General features: G+C 39.2%; 1 protein-coding gene across 1 annotated transcript in view; it reads right to left on the bottom strand.

The window, feature by feature from the left end:
* Positions 1-21,482, bottom strand: part of LOC148083788 (potassium voltage-gated channel subfamily A member 5) — a 32,524-nt gene extending 11,042 nt beyond the window's left edge. Inside the window, exon 1 of the mRNA XM_087786951.1 lies at positions 18,959-21,482. Coding sequence (XP_087643077.1) covers positions 19,675-21,387 — 1,713 coding nt within the window. The 5' untranslated portion in view covers positions 21,388-21,482 and the 3' untranslated portion in view covers positions 18,959-19,674. The remainder of the gene's footprint in view (positions 1-18,958) is intronic.
* Between the last annotated feature and the right edge of the window lie 2,546 nt (positions 21,483-24,028).

Below are 24,028 nucleotides of genomic sequence, written 5' to 3'. Positions count from 1 at the left end.
ACACATCAATTATATGATCAGTATAAACACATGTTGGTAGTTAGTAATCATATCAATTAAAGTTTAATTGAAGGTTTGTAAGACGTGATATTATTCTTTTTATTTCTTTCTTTAGTCAAATCAAACACTTTGTATTACGTAGATCCATCCACATACATGTACACATACACATCTACGCATGTACATACATAAGAACATCTCAAGTGGGTCTTTATTCAAAAAGATCAGAAACTAATTCTGGAGGTAGGGAACATAGTTCAGTCCATCTGTTTATTCTTCTCAAGGTAGATGAGACATCTCACAGACCTCTGTCTCCGAGGGTCACGGATTCTGACCCTCCAAGCCAATTTTACTACGACCGCTCAGGCCGCAGATTTGGTGGTCACAGGTGAAGGACCCAATGGTTAAAATTATATTGTAGAGGGCCTTGCGTATTTCTCTGAAATAGATGCATTATCCAAAGAAGGAATTTCCACAGGAAGCATGATTATCTACATTAATGTACATGTTTCTATTATTTCATATCAGAGAGTATGAGTAACTTCACTATTCCTCACTGTTAATACTCACAGGTTCTGGCCGTTACATACAAACATGCAGGAGCCAAGGTGCCAAACAGGCACACAGTGTAATTTATTTGCTCTATTTGGTAGTTAGATAGAATGTGTTCTTTTGACCGTCACACCAGGTTAACACGTAATTGATAAAGATACTTCAGTTTCCCTCGACCTTCCTATACCAGGAGCTAGCATTTGTGTTATTCAGTCAAGTCGAGCAAAGTTCTTTTATTGTCAAATATGCATGTATTAAGACATACAGCATCAATTAAATTGTGGTCCTCTCTGACCCACGATGCAAAACATTTAAGACATTAAACACTTTAATGACAATTAAAGACTTAACAGTTAAAGTCTTAAACAGACATTAATTAAGACATTCAAGAAAATAAATACAAATAAATAACCAACAAAATGAAATAAATAATCAACAAACTTAAATAATCAACTAATAAACAGAATATAAACAAAAAAACAAAGTTAATGCAGATAAAAGTTAAAGCAGAGGTGAGATTGATGGAAGGACAGAGAAGGAGTTGAGTCTCCTGACAGCCTCTGTGGAAAAATCTGCATTTAGGCAGCATTTAGGGTCAAGGTTACCCAATGGCACGGAAATGTCCCGGGCTTCGGGTCATCTTGACCTTTAGATAACACAACCTTTGTTGTCTGCAGAAATACCTGCGTTACATTGTATGATTCTACACACATATTTTTGCGTCAACAGCGAGGATTATGGAGTCGAAAAGTTAGACTTAAGAGCGAGAACAAAAATATAATAAAACACATTTTTGAGAAAAAAGTTAACTAGTGAAACACCAGTATTAATTTTAGATGTCTAAAAAATAGAATTAAATGATAAAGAATGGTCTTACTTTAAAGTCTTTAAATTACCATGTATACTTGAAAATTTACTTCAGAGAAAATTAAAATTTGTGTTGCGCAAGTGAGTTAAAATTGCTACTGCCACCTGTTGTTCTATGGAGCTCATTACAGCAAAACCGATTTTGAATGCTTAAAAAATGTTGTTTGACGACAATATATAAAATAAACGCAGTAATAGTATAAATAAGTGGCTTGGCAGATTCTCTAGAGTAATTGTAATTTTGGTAGACACCAAATATAGAACTTCAAAAACACAAATGGTTGCAACTGGATTTAGGAAGGTCTTGAACTAATCATTATTCAATTGTACAGCCAATCATTGTCAACTAATCCTTATTTTTTTTAAATGAAAGTTTTACACTATTGGATGGATGCCAGCGTTGTCTTCAGGTGCAATTCCCAAAAGCAGGACAAATGAGTGTCTGGCTTAAGGCCCAGCCGGACACTGGACAATGCATAAAAAATTCCAGACTCTATGGCTTAAATCCGGATTTATGGCCACCCTTTATACTGTATATATACATAGATGTTCTGCTATGTGTGCAAAAAACTGTTGTGATACTATTTGGGAGTGGAGGATACAAAATGTTTGAGGCAAACAAAGTAACGGCTGCTGATCTTTACAAAATAAGCAGAAAATGATTGAATAAATCAACCATTAACAAATCGCTTTGATCGTTTGATATTGTTTCAAAGTTGGTCGGTCAGTGCCAAGTCGGTCTTCTAGTACTCTCTACTAGCTACTACTACTGACTGATAAATGTTCCTAAGAACGATTTAATAAAGTTGAAACACTAAAAAACATGTCGAACCACACTTAAGCGCTCTGAGTGCTAACAGCAAACACAAGCGTACAAGCGTGCACACGAGCGTCCGCCCCCGGCTCTATTGGCTGCAGCGCTGACCGACTGATGAGATTCAATCAAGCACTAGCTGCTGTGATAGGTCAAAGCGATCACGTGACCTTGTCTACCACGGCGGTTATGTGTATGCGAGCGAGCATCACCCCGACAAGCGTCTCCGCTCCAATAACTACATGCAGCACAACACTCTGGCTCTGCTCGGCGTTATTATCGAGTAATTAAATGTGTGTGTTCATGTGTGACTGACGAGCACGTGAAGACGAACGTGACGTTAAGAAAATATTTTAAAAACCTCGCACATGACGCACTTGTGCCTCGTCGTCTGTGGATAATGGAAGCGCGAGAGCAGGATTTTCCCTCTGACACTAAAAATAGACACAACATTGACAGAGATTACGTCCTCACTTCCACCGACGGATAATTCTCAAAGTCGGGGTCCGTGTGTGTGTGTGTGTGTGTGTGTGTGTGTGTTGGTGTGTGTGGGGGGTTCAGGGCAAGGGTTGGTCTATGGGGCTGGAAGGTTGAGAGTTCATTTTCGTAGTCATCGCTAGCATGAAGCTGTCGGTGCACCTTGATGAATGACGAGCGGCCCCGGAGCCATCATTAGAGAGCGTGTAGGATGTGATGTGCTTCATAATAATTGGGCCGTTACTAAACTATAAGCGATGTTTATTTCCGGTTCATTTGATACGTGGACGAATACACAACAATGTATTCACGACTTCACGATTCTATGAGCATCGTGGAAAGTCTTTAAGACGTTTAAATAGCTTAACCAGGTTCTTTTCCAACTCAAAACCGCTGCTTCATTTACTTTCCCTTCACGTCTTTGATGCGTCCATCATCACAGTAGCAAGCACGGGTGATATTAATCCCGTCTTCTTTACTTTGATGGCCTTTTTATGGTGTAAAAATGGCTTCTAGCGTCTTAAATTGAGGCTACCTGTTAGCTTGCTTGTGTGTTAGCATGTTCTGAATGGCGGTGTCAGTGCCATGACTATATCATGATACAGTGATTCTGAGATACTGTGTTCATCACATGTATCTATAACATATCTTGATGTATGTAAGTAAGTAAGTAAGTAATTTTTATTTGTATAGCGCTTTTCCAGACCAGGGTCACAAAGCGCTTAAACGTGTAACAGAAGAGAAATGTACATGTTTTTAACCAATAAGAAATTGAGTGACACCGCTTACAGCCAATCATTGCCAACCAATCCTTATTTTTTTAAACTGAAAGTCTTACACCATTGGACAAATTGGTAGCGTTGTGTTCAGGTGCAATTCCCAAAAGCAGGACAACTTAAGGCCCAGCCGGACACTAGACAACGCATAAAAAATTCCAGACTCTCTGGCTTAAATCCGGATTTATGGCCACCCTTTATACTGTAGATATATATAGATGTTCTGCTATGTGTGCGAAAAACTGTTGCGATACTATTTGGGAGTGGAGGATACAAAATGTTTGAGGCAAACAAAGTTCCAAAATATGAACTTAGTCGACCATTTCGTGCAGCGTTAACCAATCAGAGAGCAGGATCGAGTAGAAAAAATCATCAACAATAATAAGAAGGAACATCACTTAAGAGAAATCATATCAAAGATCCGATGGATCCAGAGATGCTTTAAAAAGGTTCTGCATTAGATGAAGGTAAAATAATGTCTCTTTAAGCTGCCACTCTGTCTTTCCACTAACCTTAGACCCCCAAAAGATAATGAATATCCCTCCATTGATTTGAATTAAATGTGGAGCAGCTTTGGTGAGCATTACACGATTACAGAATTTGGTGTACAAATAAAAAACAACCGAACAAACCACAGACAAAATATGTAACAATGGAAATATGTTTAAAGTACTAAGTAAACATTTCTGAAACATGTTTATTTTTATAAATAAATGAAATTAAAACAAAATATTATTTGTTAAAGTATTCTTAAAGCAGTGATCCTTTCAAATGAGCCCCAGTTTGGCTCTGGTAGTGGAAACAATATCCATATTCAACTGTATTCAGTGTCTTGCAACTATTTATCAGATTTAATCTTATATCTGGAACTTGAATTTACATTTTTAAACATAAACACAAAAGGAACGTGTGCTGGACATCCCTCTCTGAAAATATATAATCATGAACCCACACGTTGATATATTGATGCGTTAATGATTGACAGATGTCAGTAAGTAATCATCTGATCATTAAGAATGGTTTCACAAATATTTTTATATTTTAAATATTCTGTATTCCTGCAAAAGCAGCTGCTGTTGAGTGGAACGCGAGAAACTTACAACAACTCGTCCGTATGATCACCGATATCAGAATATGTCTTTTTTAAATTCATTTATTTTTCTGGTGCAACAACACAATATTTATGTTACCATCCTTCCATGAGCCAGAATAACTGTAGGCGTAAAGACATTTATTCACAACTGATCCCACTCAAAGACAAAAATCTCCAACAGAACCTTGATAGAGATGAATTAAAAAACATCAACTTTTAAGAGAGTTAAAGTCATTCCTAGCTACTTGGGCGAGTAACACGGGACACAGTCCATCACAGCACGTATAGACACTCTTACACAAACAGGGTGGACAGTTTGGTTATTCATGAGATTATGTGAGATTTGGTTTTGTGGGAGGAAACTGGAGTGCCTGGAGGAACAACAGTCTTAGGAGCCTACACAACTCCATCTATCTGATCACGCATTGACAATGATCCAGGATCCGCTCATAGGACACATGAGAACCATTCATTCATTCATAGTCCTCTATCCTACCTCAGCTACATGAGGCGAACGCTGGGGACACCCTGGACAGATCTCCAGTCTATCACAGGCACATATAAACAAACACACTCAAACACACAGGGGCGGTTTAGTCATTTATAAGCTTTGGTGAGATTATGTTCCGTGGGAGGAAACTGGAGTGCCAGGAGGAGAAGCGTTTTTTTTTAAGTATTAGGAACCCACACGACTCTACTTGATAATGTTAATTTACAGAGCTCCGGGGTCAAACTGGCACGATCTTAAACTCTGTTTTTGAGCACATTTATTCACTCATTAGTTCATTCATTTCTCGTCTTTACCATGGGACCTACAAACCAATCTGCACTTTTTTATTCTTTAATCATTCATAGTCATTATATGTTCCCACCTAAAACATATTTAAAATATCTTTGTATTGTGACACAGGTCTTACAATGGACAAAACACATTAATACATCTTCACCACCATGTGATGCACAATATGCAACTAAATAAAGACACAATTGAGTATTTTTATGTCATAAAAATGTCCTCAATTGAATTACATGTTTGTTTACATAATATACATGAATGTACAAAGTTTAGTTTTAAGTTAAAGCTTTCTTTAACCTTAGATTAGAGTCGAGAAACAAAACTTAATTCAAAAGTTTCTACCCATTATGTGTTGTTCTACCAAACATATAGAATGAATCTTATCAAATTTGTGGGAACTAGCCTGCTTGAGACCTTGGCTCCTAGAAGTGTTTGAGTGATGTCATCTAAACTGTAATGAATTAAGACGTTGTGTTTGTAACACAACATGTATGTGTTACTGGGATGTAATTAGAGACCGTTTTAATTTAAATTTAAAATTAATTCATAGTATATGTAGTACAGCAATCAAGCAATCACAGTTTTTAATGAATATTCTGGACTTAACATACACAGAGAAACTGTAAAAAATGTTTAGTTTAAAAGGAAAAGTAAACCTTTTAAATACATTATGACATATTTATGAATTTTGGCATATAATACACTTAAATTCCTGAAATTTGTGATTCTCTCCGCTTCAGGGATGAAGACAAGAGATCCTGGGAGCTGCAATATTATCCTACAAATCTGTTCGACTTTATGGTCCTTTTAAATAAATAAACTGAAACTGAATCTCCCTCATGCATCAGCAGTCTGGAGAGCGTGCATGTGTTCGATGTGCGGCGAGCTAATTGAAAGTTGGTGTGATCACACTAAAGCTGTGATGCTGTCAAATGCCATGAGAAGAAATGTTATACATTCCGGAGAGCTGCTCCTGCCCTGGATGTTCTGCGTGGTGTTGTTCTCCGGCCTGCTCCAGAGCAGAGAGGAACTGCACCTTTAACTGTTGGCGCGTTGACGTGACTGTATCGGACAGGCGGCCTGCAGCTTCCATGTTTCATCGCTGTTGTTTGGAGGAAATAAGCTGCAAACAAATGTGGTGATTTTGCACAAAGCCGCCACCATCTGACGCTCTCTCTCTCCCCTCGAACCAGCTGACACAGGTACCTCTGATTAAAATGTCCAAACCTGGCCGATGAGCAAAGCAGGTCGATGTGTCCGAAGCATTTTGACGTGTTTTCACGCGGATTATAATTCTGGATTTGGACGTGTTTGTGTGTTTTGGGTCACTGCAAACTGACTTACTCAAATAAGCAGAAAACAAGGAAACAAAGAGGCCTCGGTTATCTAACCGGACGCTTCCACATGAGCGGCTGATGAATTCATTTCTGCATCATCTGCTGCAACAAGACTGACAACTGCGGGGAGAGAGAGAAGGAAAGAGAGACAGAGAAAGAGAGAGAGAGAGTAACAGCACCTACACTGAGCAACAAGAGAAGGCTCAGGAATTTCTCCACCACCACCATTGCTGCTCAAACAACATATGATCTGCAGTTAAATTCAATATCCACTTGAAACTCAATCACTTAATTCTTATTAGACCTTGGACGAGAGACAAGTTTAGAAGGAAACGTTTGATATAAACTAGAAAAATTAAAGACATTTTTCTGGTTTAAAACGTTTTTTTTTCTCCAACCCAGTAAAATTTGATTTGACAAAAAGTTTAAAATACAAGCAACAAAAAGAGTTTGCATAAAATCACTCAATTATCAAGTATCTTATTTTAAAATACATACAGTATGACCTAAACAACTTTTCAATGGTTTAACAAATGATTAATTATAGTCATTCTTCAACTGTGTTAAAGTCATTTGAGATAACTTTGCTATGATTTGATCATTTAAATTCAATTTGGATTTAATTCAATTTTAATGGACCGTCTGAAGTTGATATTTGGGATCTTTGCACTAGCAATGTGGTATCCGGGGAGTTTATATTGGCACTTTATTTGCCTTTAAGAATGTAGAGATAATTTGGGTAATAATAACTAGAGATTTCTAATTAAAAATCTTAATCATGAAAACTATTTTTTACATTACATTATAAAAAATAATTTAAACTGTGATGTGTGTGATGGGAACCTTCAGGAAACAAGATGTTTTTTTTTCTTTACCAATATACAGTATATGATTTAAAAAGTGCTAACCCTAACCCTAACCCTAACCCTAACCCTCACCCTCACCCTTACACTAACCCTAACCCTTACACAAACCCTAACCCTAACCGTAGCCCTTACACTAACCCTAGCCCTTACACTAACCCTAGCCCTTACACTAACCCTAACCCTTACACTAACCCTAACCATAACCCTAACCCTCACCCTCACCCTAACCCTTACACTAACCCTAACCCTAACCCTAACCCTTACACTAACCCTAACCCTAACCCTAACCCTTACACTAACCCTAGCCCTTACACTAACCCTAACCCTTACCCTTACGCTAACCCTAACTCTAACTCTAACCCTAACTCTAACCCTCGCCCTAACCTAAAAATCAATTGATATTATCTGAAAATATGTTTATTTGTTTATGAGGACATAAATAAAGAAAACAATGAAAGCAGCTGCTAAGGCGAACCGACCATAAGAGAGCAACCATCCACGAAGAGAACAGGGTTGAGTTTCTTCCAAAAAGTCTCGTCCAAATAGTTTTTCAATTCCATAGAAGGCGCTATATGTAAAGAAAATGTAAACAGTGTTATGTAAACAACACCAGCATCATCTCAGCAATCTCTCCACATTCCTTCTGGTGTCATTATTTGATTTTTTCTCGCACGTGGCGTCCATTCGTCCCGGAGACATTTGGCGAGATGAGTCAATGCCACACGAAAGTGGACGAGAAGCAGCCGAGCGCAGAGAACCAGGACTAAGAGCCAAACCTTCCATCTGGTTGGTCTTCGTGACGGCGGCCGAGACAAACATCAGCAGTAATTAACAGTCAGCGAGAGTTAACATGTATTTGATTATAGGAGCGCTCGCGTCGCTCCTCCATTTTAAAGATAACTGCTCTTCTCCCGGCTAAACAATTAGGTTACATAAGCCCATCTGAGTCTTACATTTCCATGTCACAGACCTCGAGCCAGCTGAGCAGCCCGGATGAAAACCCTTAATTACCGCACGTCGATGAGGAAATGGTTTTCTAAATAGTGGCACGATCACTTACTCCACTCGCGTGGACGACTGAGGTTTAAAATAGCCCGCCTTGAGTTCAGCACGTCTGAGCGAGATCATTAAAAACCATCGTGTGGTTGTTCACACTGAAACGACAAGGTTCAACGTAGACTGCATTATTGTCCTTCTATTTTATTTATATTTATTTAAACAACAATAAGACGTATTTTTGTCTTTCCAATTCTTTTTTGTTGGTTTAAAAACAAGGTTTCTTTCATGATACATTCATATTTTAATTTAAAATGATTGTTGATGATTTTATGAATAAAACACATTAGATTAGGGTTTTTTTCAACATTAAGTAGGGAACGTAGGACGTAAATGTTTTGCTAACATGCTAATGTTATGGCATCATCAATATTAGCGCTTCACGTCCTGCGTCTTTTACATTTTGTTTTAAGAAGTTAACAATTTCAACTCATAAATAGAATATTTACCCTAAATTTCTGGCAAGCATTTTTCTTCTTGTGTTATAGACATGCTAGCATCAGCAGCAAGCTAATTGCTAAAGAATTGATCAAGTTGGGACATAAAAATGTTAATGTTCAACTGGAAAGCATTCAATAGTTGATCAATAATTGAAAGCCATTTTTGGATTTTTACAAATAACCTTTACTTTACTTTATTTACTTTTGTAAGATTGAGCTATTGGCTAATGTTGCTCTGCGATAATGCTAATAATTGTGTTGCTATTTGTTTAAATTACAAGGTATTTAGGGCTTTCATTTGTTTCAGAAAAGGAATAAATAAAACAAATATGAACCTTTGATATTAATGTACAAAATACAATGTATACATTTTTATATTGATACATTTTGAAGTTGAAAAGCTCCTAAAGAACTGCCACCAATTTGAGAAGTTTAGAAAAAACAGGTTAATAAGAAAAGTTCTTGATATTTGGCTCGTCTACTTCTCCACTCGTTTTTTATTGCAACAAAGAATAATTATTGACACCTTATTAAAATAGCAAGGCTCTCAATAGAAGAACGAAAACAGCAAGTAGAGCAACATTATCAAAAGAGGAAAAAATGAAAACTTCAGAGCATTTTAAAGCTTCTTTAAGACTCAGGCTGAAGCCTCCCACAGTTGGTGCACTGTGTGGTTCATGTGTGTAATGTGTGTTACATAACCGCTTCATTGTCTCTCTTGCTTCCAGCATCCCTTCATCCTAACGGAGCGAAGAACTAAGCGGGTCACATCGAATATATCTCTGCCTTGCTTTAGAGCAGGACAGTGAAATATCAACACTCATTGACCAACAACCAAATGTTTGATTCAAAGTATTTCACATGTGGTTCGTTTGGTGAAAACACGTTTGCTGGATCTCGTTCTGCAGTTTTGACATTGAGCAGTTATTATTGAGGCACGAGAATGTTTATCTTGTTCTCATCTTGCTCGGTGGATTATGGTCGTTCGCGATCTCCCTTGATAGATTAAATCAAGCTTCATTATCACTCGAGAGACTTTTTTTTTTTTCTCACCCGGAGCGTTAAACGCATATCAAGAGAGAACATTTATCGACAAGAATACATTAGTGTATGATTTCATAGGAGGCTCTATCCAGTCATACATGATTAGAAACTAGACACTGGTTTATTTAAGATACATGTGTAGTCAACAGTTTTACAGGGGTGAAAACGCAACTTCAGTTATTAACCATGCACAGGTTAATCAAACATCAGAGCACCTTTACATGTAGAAATGTAATGTCAATTTTGCCAAGGTCACATGGTAAGGTTGGTAGAATGTGTGTACATGCCCTCTTTTGCAAGAACAATGAATACGTTTTCTTATCAGCAAATACTTCTGCAGATTCTCTGTCTTGAGGACGTTGTAAAGCGCCTTTCTAGACCAGGGTCACAAAGCGCTTTAACAATCAAAAGCAATACACAGTTAAAATATATACTTTAAAAGTTCAAGATACATAAGACAAACACAGGAGTCCCAGAAAATCAGGGAGAATCACAAATAAGAATGTTCTTAAGATGTTTCTTGAAGGAGTCAGTAGATCATCAAACACAGAGGGAGAGGAAGATCGTTCCAAAGCTTAGGAGCAACAGCCTGGAAGGATTTCTCTCCTCTGGTCCTGAACCGTGTTCAGGAACCATCAGTACATTGTGATCCACAGACCTCAGAGCCTGAGCTGGGGTCTAAGGCTGGATCAGATAACCAATGTAAGGAGGAGTCTGACCATGAATAGATCTGAAAGTAAGAACCAGAATTTTAAAACTGATCCTGAAAAAAATGGCAGCTAGTGAAGAGATTTAAGGATCGGGGAAATGTGAGTTCTTCTACTAGAGCGAGTCAGAATTCTCGCTAGAGAGTTTTGTATTAACTGCAGGCGAGACAGATCCTTCTTGTTAAGACATGGAAATAAACTGTTATAGTTAGTAGTCCAAACGAGAAGACACAAACGCATGGATTACAAGCTCCAGATCGTGTTGTGACATAATTTTCCAAAGTTTACGGGTTTTTTCTCAGTTGATAGAAATAGTTTTTGGTCAGATTTCTGCAGTGTTGAACTAGATATAGTGAGGATAGATGATGACATCTAATAGAAGAAGACTCTTTATCTTGTTCTATAGAAAAATAGAAAAATATATACCTTATATTTGCTCAACAAATTGCACCACATGATTTTGAATGTCATCTGTGTGAGACTGGTGGTAGAACTGCTATACATCGATAGTGTTTTGGATGGAGAGGAACTTACTGGTCAAATCTGGGCATCTTTCCTCTGGCTGCTGCCCCCACGATCCCTAGATCTTCATATTGTGTCTTATAAATCGTCATTCGTTCTTAGCGGCTAGGTGTTGGTTGAGGATGCACGTGCTTGGTGAAAGTAAGATTTGATTACTCATGGTCGTGTCTGATGCGGCGTGGTTGATGTGAAGTGTTGAGGATGACTGGTCGAGATGACACTGAGTGATTACGAGTGGTCATGGCCGATTACAAGAGCTCATAGTGGATAGTTCTGCGGTAACATCCGTGTAATTAGCTTCCGCTCCACACCGCCGTTTCTCCTTCTGCTCCTCGGTCACGCAAAGCCTCTGATAGCGTCGGATTAAACATATTTATGAAGGTAAAAATAGAATCCTGATAATATGGGGCATGTAAACACTGCCATACACATGTGTGTTTATCTCCCTGAGCGATGGAACCGGTCCAGTTGACAGTGAGCTCGCTGCAAAGATTTGGGGGGATTAGTTTGGGATTCAGATTGACTCTCTCCATAGAACCAAGCGTCAGTCACGTCGGCGGCTGCGTCGGGATATGATTGTAGTGGATTGAAAAGTTTTTTAATCCGCTACAAGTTTTTTGAGGACACAGCTCAAATCTCAATGTCATTAACAGCACTAACAAATAGAAAACTGATGATTAAATGAGCAAAAAAAGGCACTTCCTGATTAAGGATTAACCTGAATTTAGCTATTATTTTACGGATCTACTTGATTATTCCGCAGCAAAGTTGACTTGTGATTAGTAATGTAGGGAAGTAGGGAAATTAATTTTGTCGTTTTTTGGTGAAAAAAACCCATTAAAATGATGGAATCAAAAGTACAGTAGGATAGCAAATGCACTTATACCTTGATATTTAAGATATGAGCTTAAGAAATATGAATAAAACTATCAGGAAATATGACACAAACACTGTTTTCATTTTGAGAACGAAGAAAAAGTATTCTATAAAAAGGCAAAATAAAAACATTAGTAAGTTTGATGCTGCTTGAAGTTGTGGAGGAAAATTCAAAAAGGCGTATATCATGGGAAAGAAAATATACAAACAAAACAATTATTAACATCTGAAATATTGAAAAAGTGGAAATTATTGACATCAGGGCTGTAACTTGACGAACAGAAATTATTTTACATCTTCAGTTTCAATGTGTTACACAGGCAAAGGCCACACTGATTTACATTGTCTGTTGGTGTGAGTTTCTGTCTCTCGGTGTATCCTGACTGTGATGAACCTTAGTGTCTTTGGAAGACACTCTTATGGGAACAAAATGTGGAAATGTAATGAATAAATGAACACAAGCTGACCAATGCTTGCTTGTTTTACATCTCGATAATATTTAAACGACTTTATACCCAAAATTTGTACACAAAAGTACATGTTTTTTAGAAGCTATTCGAGCTTCATGTTTGCTTTGGTTCTTAGGATTGTAAACATTTGTTGACTTTTTTCTTCCCTTTGATGTTATGTTGTGTCTGCAAACAAAATAACTCAAAAATAATTATGCAGTTAAATCATTGTTGATCAAAATCTGATTAATTAAAATAAATTATCTATCTATATAATCTATCTATATCTCTCTATAAAGAAAAACGTTTTTAGAATTATGTGGAATTGAATAACATTTTGTATTGGACTAAAACTGTCTTAAAGGTGTTTGATGGTGTAAAAGAAAAATATAGAAATATCATTTTAGACTAGAGTTTTAAAATTTGTAAACATGTTTTATCTGTAACTTGGGTTATAAATTAGGTAAACATAATCAAATATAATACATTATTATTATTGCCAATATGTCCTGTAAATATCATGGACGTCTGTTATTTAGCAAACAGACGCACGAACACACTTCCTGGCCGAAGCTCTTAATTCAACACGATCGGTGCATCAACGCCACCACGTCCTCACGACACCGCACTGGTCCAGACTATGAGCCATGTGGTGTGACCACGACAACACTGCTAATCATCTCTAAACCCCTTGTTATCTGTTGGTCGATTAGCCATATACGACAACAGTCAGGGGCCGCGTCCAGGACCAGGTCTTAACTTCCGACAGCGGTCGTAATCCTGGTCGCTGGCACGATGCAGCTGATCCTGACGAGGGAGCCACGTTTGCAGCTGCTGAACACTGGAGCAGATGATTTGACGGTTATCTGTCGTAGCATCAGCAGAAAAGCAATTAGCCTCAGTGGAGGGTCGTCAGCGCACACACACACACACACACGCACACACACACACACACATGTGTGCAGATCCAGAATGAAGTCAAGAGCTCTATTTATGGACGATCTATTCTTCTCTCAACCAGACTGGGTTCTTGAAAAAAAAACACGGCCCCCAAAAATGAGGCCATGTTTAAAGGTCAGTTGTCCCCCATGAATATATATTTATAGACCCAATGAATCAGGAATCACACCATGAAAGAGCTCATGATTGTGTTTCACTTTTGAGTGCTATACATCTGGGAAAAGCAACCCACACTCATCACTCAATCATACAAAGATACCGTCCACGAATTACACATACATGTTGTAATTTCAATCCATGATGCAGATTATGTGTATTTAGCTGTGATTTTGGTTTATAACTAAGTCTTTAAAACACATGTTTTTGCTATATTTACTCTGAGTACAATGACTTTACTCACACAAAGCTTGTTCCTGTGACTTATGCAAAGGATCATGGGATAGATCAAGGCCTTCATAGAAGGTTTTTCCATCTATTATGAAAATTAGAAAAAAAAGATTATGAAAAAAAGAATGAGGTCACATGTTTCCTACACAATGAAAATGTCCTACAATGTTTTGTTCTAAATGACAAATATAAGTCAAGAGAAAAGTGTCTAGTTTTCTACCAGTGATTTGGCGATCGGATTCGTGAAGGGCTGGAATCTATCCCGGCTTTTCAGGACGAGATGAACGGGACACCCATGACACCCATGACACCCTATCACAGGGCAGGCTATGCATTATAGGGCAGTGGTTTGGCTCCACCTGAGACATTTGTCACGCCGTCTGAAGGGTCTTTTATTCTAACAAAGCGACCTGAGATCCTTCAATGTAACACAAGCCAGTCCCTCTTGAAAAGATGCTTTTGTCAGTCAAGTCCACAAAAGTAGTGAAACACTAACTCTACATACAGTAGGACCCTGATGTTTCAGTCAGTGTTACGTTGACATGTATTTTTAATGTACATTTCCTACTTATTTATATGAGTTGTTTCCATTGGAAGGCTGGTCTGTGAAAATCATGTCGACATTAAACTGGTGTCATCATTTTTCCACTAGACTATTTCCCTATGTTTTGAACAACTTTTATACTGATGGCGCCACCTACTGATCTCTAAACACTTCTCGAACTCCTGTGTTGTTCTCAGTATTATCTTGATCTTTAAAGTATGTACTTTTTTGAGTATTGTTTTGATTGTTTAAGCGCTTTGTGACCCTGGTCTCGAAAAGCGCTATATAAATAAGTATTACTTACTTACTTACTTACACTGTTTTTTCTTGACGCTTCATTAGCTGGTCCACGGTCCAACAAAGTTTGGGGACCCTTTAGAGGATCAAATAAACCTTTTTTGGACCCAAAGATTCATTTTATAAAATCAAACCTGTGCATATAAAGAATCTGATTTTCTTCTTCTGAACATGCATCTCCTTATGTAAGTTTGAGTTAGCATTAAGCTAGCATTGTAGCTAATAGGATGATAAGAATGGAATGGGAGGAGATAACATCTATCATGATAATGTTCTCAACACTGTTTTCTTGAGCTTATTTAGTGAAATAATCAAACCCATTTCACATCATCAATCGTTCTCATTCCTCTCTGTATATATATATATCATATATATGAAATAAATAGACAAGAGTTACAAGAGAATCCCCCTCAGATATCCGCGTGTTATCTGACATGTTCGGCACAGAAACGCCTTCAGAGTTTTTTTTTTTACCAAACAGTCGTGTAAGTGCAGGCGGAGCGTTTGAGCGGTGGTGATGGAGGCTGCAATTACTGGGTGAATTGGAATGAAAGTAATCAAAGATGCAGGCTAACACGTTCGTTGGCTTCCGGTCGACTGCGTCCAGATGCTGTCCTGCTGGCGGAGGTGACGCCATGAGGACGCCACGTTTGTGTCCCGTCGCTCAAGCGAGATGCTGGAACAAGCGTCGGTACGTTTGTAACGGGGCGAGTGTGTGTGTGTGTGTGTGTGTGTTTAAAAACACAAGGTTACGTAATCCCACCAGATCCGGGCAGCGAGGGGACCTGGATCGCTCGGAAAAATACAAAAGTCCATGAAATGATTGGATGTGGCTCCAGGATGAGCTCTGCACGGGCTGAGTCGGCGGAATTTTAGTTGCACGAATGTAATCTCTTGACTCGAATGTGGACCAATCAGAGACCTTTGTCATAAAAGCCTTTGATAAACAAACCAAATAAAAAAACAAGAGAAGAAAGTAAAGCTTGTCAAAAAACATTTTAATCACTATTTAGCTATAATAATACATCATTCACTATTTAAATTAAACTTTTTTAAACTATAAAATGGTTCTCTAGTGTGATCACTATATTTTACTACGCTGTGACCTAGGCTTTATCACTTTATCCGTTACTTCTTAATGTCAATGCAACAGTAAAAAAAAAGCGTAAGTAAGTCTTTAAAGGTCAACTAATGTCAAACTCCAACTCTCCTGACTCACCCACATGTTTTAAATGTTGAAGTCTTCCTCTTCAAGAGGCAGTAAGTCTCTAAACATGACCATGTTTTAAACGTATTACTTTATAGAGTTCTCCCCCGTCTAAAATCTCAGCGAACGAGAGGTTACGAGAGCGGAGTCCATTATGACTTAATAATGGCTTCACTCCTCCAGCCAGCTGTAATAACGCCCTGTTTTGTTTATATAACAAGTCCCTTGGTGCTGTGTGACAAACCTCGATGCTTGACCAATCACAGCAGAGTGGGTGTGGTTATGGTGAACAAGAATTTATCTCCAGAAAAACTAAGCGTTTTCAGTGGGCGGGGCTTAAGCTCATTTTCTAATGTAAATACTTCAATGAAAAGAGAGTTTTATACAAACAAACACATACTTATGATACAATAGATGTTCAACATCTATTTAACTCACACTTAAATCAACACTAAGTTCACAATGTGTTTCTTGCAAACTTCACGTCATCCTCACACGTAGCTAGCGATCACATGATGAAGAGTGTTGTCAAAGATGTTGGAGTTAGTATAACGCAGGGAAACAAACACATCCATATATAGAAGAAATGAGGCTAACATGGACCACCAAGTCACCGCTAGACCACCAGCAACGTTAGCTTCACTGCATCCTAACTACCAAGTTTAGCAAGCAAACCTAAAACAATGTTGAATAAACAATAATATAACATTTCGTCTTGAATAGTAGTTAGAAGCCATACAAACAAAACCCAGGTGGGATTCGAGAACCCCGTAAATTTGTTATATTTCTTCTTTGTCTTATAATCATCATTTCTTGAAGTATTTTATTGAAAAATGATCATCGTCGAGTTTCTTTCCTGACCCAAGACAGATGAATGCAACGATCATGTGACCATTGTGGCAGAGGTACATGTACTGAAAACATCGGTTTCATTTGAAGTCATGAAATCGAAAATTGAAAACATTTATGATTTAAAAAAAGCGAGGTCTAGACTTAATGTATGATCATCGAAAAACAATACAAGCAGATATGGATAAAAACGGTGTGAGTTTGTATAATTAAAGTAACGTTTCTTAATTCCAAGTTGCTTCTGACGACAAGTGTCTGGCCTGCGACGTGACTCGCTTGTGTATTTGCCGTTTCTATGACGATGTTTCCGAGCATTAAACGAGGAAAAATGTTGTTTGCTCTTTCATTTCAGAACGCAGCAGTTGTTTTGCCAGACGCAGCTTGCAGTCAATCTCGCCCAGAAACACACACACATGCTCTGCTCTGCGTATCAGGAAAAAAAAAAGCTCATTGTAATCTGCTTTGATCTTCCTTTGTTGAACAGGTCAAACTTTCCTTCTCTCTCCTTTATCCCTCAAATTTTTGGGTCAGCACCGGCGAAGCATTGACCGCGGTGAGACGTGATAATGCTCCGGCTGTGTGCGCTCGTGTCGCATGTGAGTGTTTCTGTCAATCACAGGCTCTCGGAGCATCAGCTGCGACTCTCTTTGTGCTTTAACTGCATCATATGAAGACGTCGCTGCACTCGTCACTCAATCTCTCCCACAGATGACATGTAGCTCAAGTACATTTGACAAAGTGATGGAAAAATTATTATTACTGAATATACTTTTATAAAATACATTCTCATATAGTTTTAATATTAATATTTCATATTTTCAATGATTTCAACCAAAGTTTTTTTTTTAGTTTTTCTTAGCCTATTAGCTTGGTCACTGACACCACTATAGACTTTCACTCAAATATTTTACACCTGGCAAGGAGGTAAAATAAGCACAGAAAATTAATTGATGAGGATTTTTGGACAAGGAATAGATTTTTGTACTTTACTTGTATTTGCCCTGGTCAGTTCTGAACCATCAAACTGAAAACAGTTTCTTGCAATAGAATAAGAATTTTCTTTTATCATTAATTATGGAATTAAAAAAAAATAAAATTAGAACCTTCACCCAAGAATACATGACACACATAAACGATCAAACGGCATCGAAAAAGGCAGTATTTCTGTAGGATTAATATTAAATAAACAAAAATATATGAACCAAATGAGAAGTAAATATTCTGCTCAGTGAAATAGAAAAGTATGAATATGGGAATCAAATAATAAGAACTGCTCTTCTCTCTCTCTTTTGATTACAGTTGAAAATTGTTTGAATACAGTTCAACATTGTTTGAGTAAAAATCGATTTGATTTTAGTTGAATTAATTTTGATTAAAGTTGAAAATGGTTTGATTAAAGTTAAATATTGTTTAAAAACGTTTGAAAATTGTTTGATTAAAGTTGAAAATTGTTTAGAGTTGAAAATAGTTTGATTAAAGCTAAACATTGTTTGAATACATTTGAAAATTGTTTTTATTAAAGTTGAAAATTGTTTGATTACAGTTGAAAATTGATTGATAACAGTTGAAAATAGTTTAATTAGAGTTGAAAATAGCATGATTAAAGCTAAACATTGTTTCAATAAATTTGAAAATTGTTTGATTAAAATTTGAAAATTGTTTGATTAAAGTTAAACAATGTTTGATTACATTAAACATTGTTTGATTACAGTTGAAAACTGTTTCATTATACTAGAACATTGTATTATTACACCTGTTTATGGTTGATACGTGTTTCAAACAGTTAAAGAGGTTAATTACAGTTTAAAATGATTTGATACAGATACAAAATGTTAAGATTCTAAGAGTATGACATATACAAAACAGTGTGCAATTGTAGAAAACAAATATATACATACAAAATAAATACATACAAATATATTGTTAATTGATATAAAAGATGAGATCTATTTTTGTATCTTGAAGCGTTAATGTGTGATAGATTAAAGAGGGAAACATTGAACTCGTTTAAAGACTGAACAATGAGGAGAATCTTCACTCACCTGGTGATTGGAACGTTGGCTCTCTCCAGAGGTCTCTGCGCTGTCCTCTTTCTTGGCTTTTCCTCCTTGAATATTATACTTCCATGTGATGTCCTTTGAAAAATACTCTTTAGTTTAAACACCAAGGCTGTTGATCAACGTCTAAAAATCTTCAGGTCCTCTGCGAGGAGACTCTTGATACGAAAAAAGAAAAACAAAGCTTGATCCTTGGTCAGAACCTGAGTGGAGGAAACAGGTGTCTGCGTCTCAAAAATAGTTTTCTTTTTTTTTTTTTTTTACAGCAATACTAACACCATGATGATGACAAATATTTACACGACTCTCCAGCGTAAACATGTAGGGATAAATAAAATTTGGCTTTTCTTCTACTGATCATTGAGTTTGTTTTATGTACAAAAGTCTGCAGCTGCAGTTAATCCTTGTCATGTCAAGTAATTATTCCAAGTCCTGCTCCATGATCCGGAACACAGACTGCGTGTCCTATATTCCTGGCTCGTTCGTCCACGACTTTAATGTACTTGTGTAGGTATTCCCGCTCTTAAAGGGCCAGTGTGCTTCTTCTTCTACTCAGCAAATGAGGAGGATTAACATGTGCTTTTCATAAATCAAACCTCTTTTAACTTTTCAGGATTGCAATCTGTTGATCCTCTGCTTGTGCAAAGACTTAAGAGTGCATTAATGGGGGGCTTATTGGACAGAACCGGGCTCTAAAGGAGCTACAGGTCAGTTTCCCGTGTGTCCAAGCAGAACGCGTAAAGGGATCTCTTCAGGTCCATGCTGCTGTTGGCTTTCATGTTCTTCTCCACCGACGCGTCGTTGTTCTCCGCGTCCTGGGATTTGTTGGATGTTTTGCTTCCTTTGCGCTTCAGCTCCGGACTCTCCTTGTCTCCGTTGGGGTCGTCCTTCAAGGACGACTGGTCCTGGTCCGTCTCCCGGTGGTAGAAGTAGTTGAAGTTGGACACGATGACGGGCACAGGCAGAGCGATGGTCAGCACGCCGGCGATGGCGCACAAGGAGCCCACGATCTTCCCTCCTACAGTCACCGGCCTCATGTCGCCGTAGCCCACGGTCGTCATGGTGACCACGGCCCACCAGAAGGCGTCGGGGATGCTGGAGAAGTGCGACTCCGGTTCGTCGGCCTCCGCGAAGAAGACCGCGCTGGAGAAGAGGATGACCCCGATGAAGAGGAAGAAGATGAGGAGTCCGAGCTCCCTCATGCTGGCCTTGAGGGTCTGACCCAGGATCTGCAGCCCCTTGGAGTGCCGGGACAGCTTGAAGATTCGGAAGACGCGGACCAAGCGGATGACCCGGAGGATGGCCAGGGACATGGCCTGCTGACCGTTCTGGTGCTCCTGACCCTGCTGCTCGGCCAGCTCCGTGCCCACGGTGATGAAGTAAGGCATGATGGACATGATGTCGATGATGTTCATGATGGTCTTGGAGAACTCCGATTTGCTGGGGCAGGCGAAGAAGCGCACGAAGAGTTCAAAGGTGAACCAGATGACGCACGTGGTCTCGATGATGAAGAAGGGGTCGGTGAAGGTGAGGGACGGCCGGGGCGCGGTGCTGTTGTCCAGGCGGCTGGTCACGGGGAGCTCCCGCTCGTCCCTGAACTCTGGCAGCGTCTCCAGGCAGAAGGTGATGATGGATATGGTGATGACGAGCACCGACACGATGGCGATGCCCCTGGCGGGACTCGAACTCTCCGGGTACTCGAATATGAGCCAGACCTGCTTCTGGAATTCATTCTGGGGCAGGGGCTTCTCCTCCTCTTTAATAAAGCCCTCATCCTCCCGGAACCGCTCCATGGCCTCCTCCCCCAGCTGGTAGAACCTAATCTCATCCGCGAACACATCAATGGACACGTTGACAGGTCGTCGGATCTTCCCCCCGGACTGATAGAAGTATAAAATCCCGTCAAAACTGGGTCTGTTGCGGTCAAAAAAGTACTCGTTCCGGAGCGGGTCAAAGTACTTGATCCTCTTGGCGGGGTCTCCCAACAAAGTGTCCGGGAACTGGTTGAGAGTCCCCAGCTGGGTCTCGTACCTCAACCCGGCGATGTTGATGAGGACCCTCTCGTTGCTCTCCGTGTCCAGGTCCATGTCCAGCAGGTCGTCGTCGAACAGGTGCGGGCTGTGGTCCGCGCGTAAAAGCGCATCCATGGCGTTCTCGCTGCAGCCGAAAGTGTTGTTCATGTCGTTGATCTTCCAGGAGCTCTGCTGCTGCTGCTGCTGCTGCTGCTGGTTCTGGCGAGGACTCCCGCGGGTGTTCAGCTCCTTGGCGAAGTCCTCCCCGAGTCCACCTTGAACGAAGCCCGGCTGAGGGACGTCCAGCGCGTTCCGGCAGCTCTCCTCGGCATTGTTTCCTCCGCCGCCTCCCGCGCTTCCTTTGGCGCCTCCGTTCTCAAAGCTCACCAAGGCTATCTCCATCCCGCCGCCATCCACCGTCACTGCGCGAAGAAGTGCAGGGACTTGTTGATCCGGAACATCCTGCCCGAGATTCGATCCTGCAGCGGAGATGGATCAGACTCAGTGCTCCCGGCGGGTGGTCCTCTCCACATGTGTCAGTGGAAAACACACTGTGGTGGACGCGCGTGTCTCTGAGGGTGAAGGATGATGGATGAGATGAGGTTGAGGTGATAGTTCCTCACGTCAAAAAAGTGCGTCTCGCACCGTTTAGCTGCCGCTGAAAATGTCTGAGCAGGAAACACGAGCTGTCACAAACTCCCTCTCTCTCTCCCTCTCTCTCCCTCTCTTTCTCTCTCTCTCTCTCTGTGGGGGGGCGGAGTCACAGCTCCTGTTTTTCATGAGAGGCTCTTTACTTCAAATCACTTTACTATGAGGCCAGGATCAAAACAACAATAACAACAAGTGGATTTCAGAGAACCGAGGGGAAAGAGGGTCATCACTAGGGAGAAAAAACTCAAATCATGCTTCAAGCCACGAACAACAATAACTCCTCACATGAGTTTTTTAATTTGCTGTTTCTCATCAGGCAAATTTATTCTAAATCATTAGAGTCTCTGTCATGAAAAAAAATGAAGCTTCAGATTTGAATCTAACAAAAGGGAGAATATGTATAATCCAATTGTGTAGGAATATGTTAGCTTGAGACCTTGGCTCCTGCATTTGAGTGACGTCGCTTGTTGCTGTGATGTCACTTAAAGAAACAAGGGTTTTGTAACAGCAAGAAGATGTAAACTATACAGGTACATAAACCTATTTGGACTAATGAACATCATGATTTTAATTTAAAAAAAAAAAGCATTTGTTTAAGGAAAAAAAAGAAATGTGATGTAAGTAAGTAAGTAAGTAATTTTTATTTGTTTAGCGCTTTTCCAGACCAGGGTCACAAAGCGCTTAAACAATCGGAACAATACTCAATAAAGTATATACTTTAAAGATCAAGATAAAACTGATAACACAACAGGAGTTCCAGAAAATCAAGGAAAAGCTTGAACAAATAAAAACGTCTTAAGAAGTTTCTTAAAGGAGTCAAACACAGAGAGAGGAAGATCATTCCAAAGCTTAGGAGCAACAGTCTGGAAGGATTTCTCTCCTCTGGTCCTGAAGCGTGTTCAGGAACCATCAGTAGATTCTGATCCACAGACCTCAGAGCCCGAGCTGGGGTGTAAGGCTGGATCAGATCAGTGATGTAAGGAGGAACCTGACCATGAATAGATCTCAAAGTAAGAACCAGAATTTTAAAGTTGATCCTGAAAGAAACTGGAAGCCAGTGAAGAGTTTTAAGGATCGGAGAAATGTGAGTTCTTCTACTAGAGCGGGTCAGAATTCTTGCTGCAGGGTTCTGAATCAACTGCAGGCGAGACAGATCCTTCTTGTTAAGACATGAAAACAAACTGTTACAATAGTCCAGACGAGAAGAAACAAACGCATGGATTACAAGCTCCAGATCATGTTCCGACAACATTTTCCTAAGTTTAGAGAATTTTCTCAGTTGAAGGAAACAGTTTCTGGTCAGTTTTCTGCAATGTCGAACAAGAGACATGTCTTTATCAAATACAACACCCAGGTTTCTCAGGCTCAGTTTGACAGACTGACCTAAGTCACCCAAGTACTGACTCAACCCTGGAACTTTATCATCAGGAGCAATCACCAGAGTTTTAGTTTTGTCCACATTTAGCTGCAAAGTGTTTTCACTCAGCCATTGTTTGATTTCTAGCAAACAATTGACTAAGCTGTTCAGCCTCTGGGGCTCAGTTGGATCAAAAGAGCAGTAGAGCTGGATGTCATCAGCAAAAATGTGATAAGAAACATCAGGAAATCTCTGAATGATTTTACCGAGGGGAATCAAGTACAGCAAAAATAATGTGTCCAATAAGACTATATAATACTAAGAGATGATAATAATAATGAGTGGGACTTTACAAACATGGATTTATAGAGAAAAATGCTAAAAAGCAAATATTAAATTAAAACATGCACTAACTGGCATGTTGGTTTGCAGCACCAGAGCACCTTTTCTAATGTAAACCTGGACACATATATTACATTTCAAGAGTGTGTTTCTCTGCAGAGTAAAAAAGGATTTTTATCAAAAGTTAAATCTGAACGGATGAACTTAATCATCACCACCTCAAACTAGAAAAAAACACAGACCTCTGCCAAGCAGCTCAATGTTACTGCAGTGCATTTGTTTGCTCATAAATCTAATCTCGTTAGCTTTTAAATTTCCATAGCACTGAACTCAATCCGACAGCGTTGGCGAAGAAATGTTGTTTGAGCTTGAACAGCAGTTCCTTTCATCAAAAAAACAAAGTGTTCTTTGAACCTTTTCTAATGTACATTTTTCAAGGAAAAGAGAGTTTTGTACAAACAGACACTGATGAGTACAAAAGTGGTCCAAGACATTAGTTGACCTTGAAACTGACGCAGAGATGGGAGGAGAACAAAGACATGAAAAATAAATAAATAAAATTGGTTTATGACAGGAGCCTGTTATGTTGATTATTTTTCACTCTCTCAAATCCTGACGTTTTTGATACACAAAATGTTGAGGAACGATGTCCAAGAAGTGAAATTTGTTTTCTTGCTTCTTTGTGTTCCAGGA

This window comes from Callionymus lyra, chromosome 3, assembly GCF_982586985.1.
Source record: "Callionymus lyra chromosome 3, fCalLyr1.hap1.1, whole genome shotgun sequence".
NCBI lineage: Eukaryota > Metazoa > Chordata > Actinopteri > Syngnathiformes > Callionymidae > Callionymus > Callionymus lyra.
Note: the sequence above shows the minus strand (reverse complement) of the source record. Positions and strands in the feature narration are given on the sequence as shown.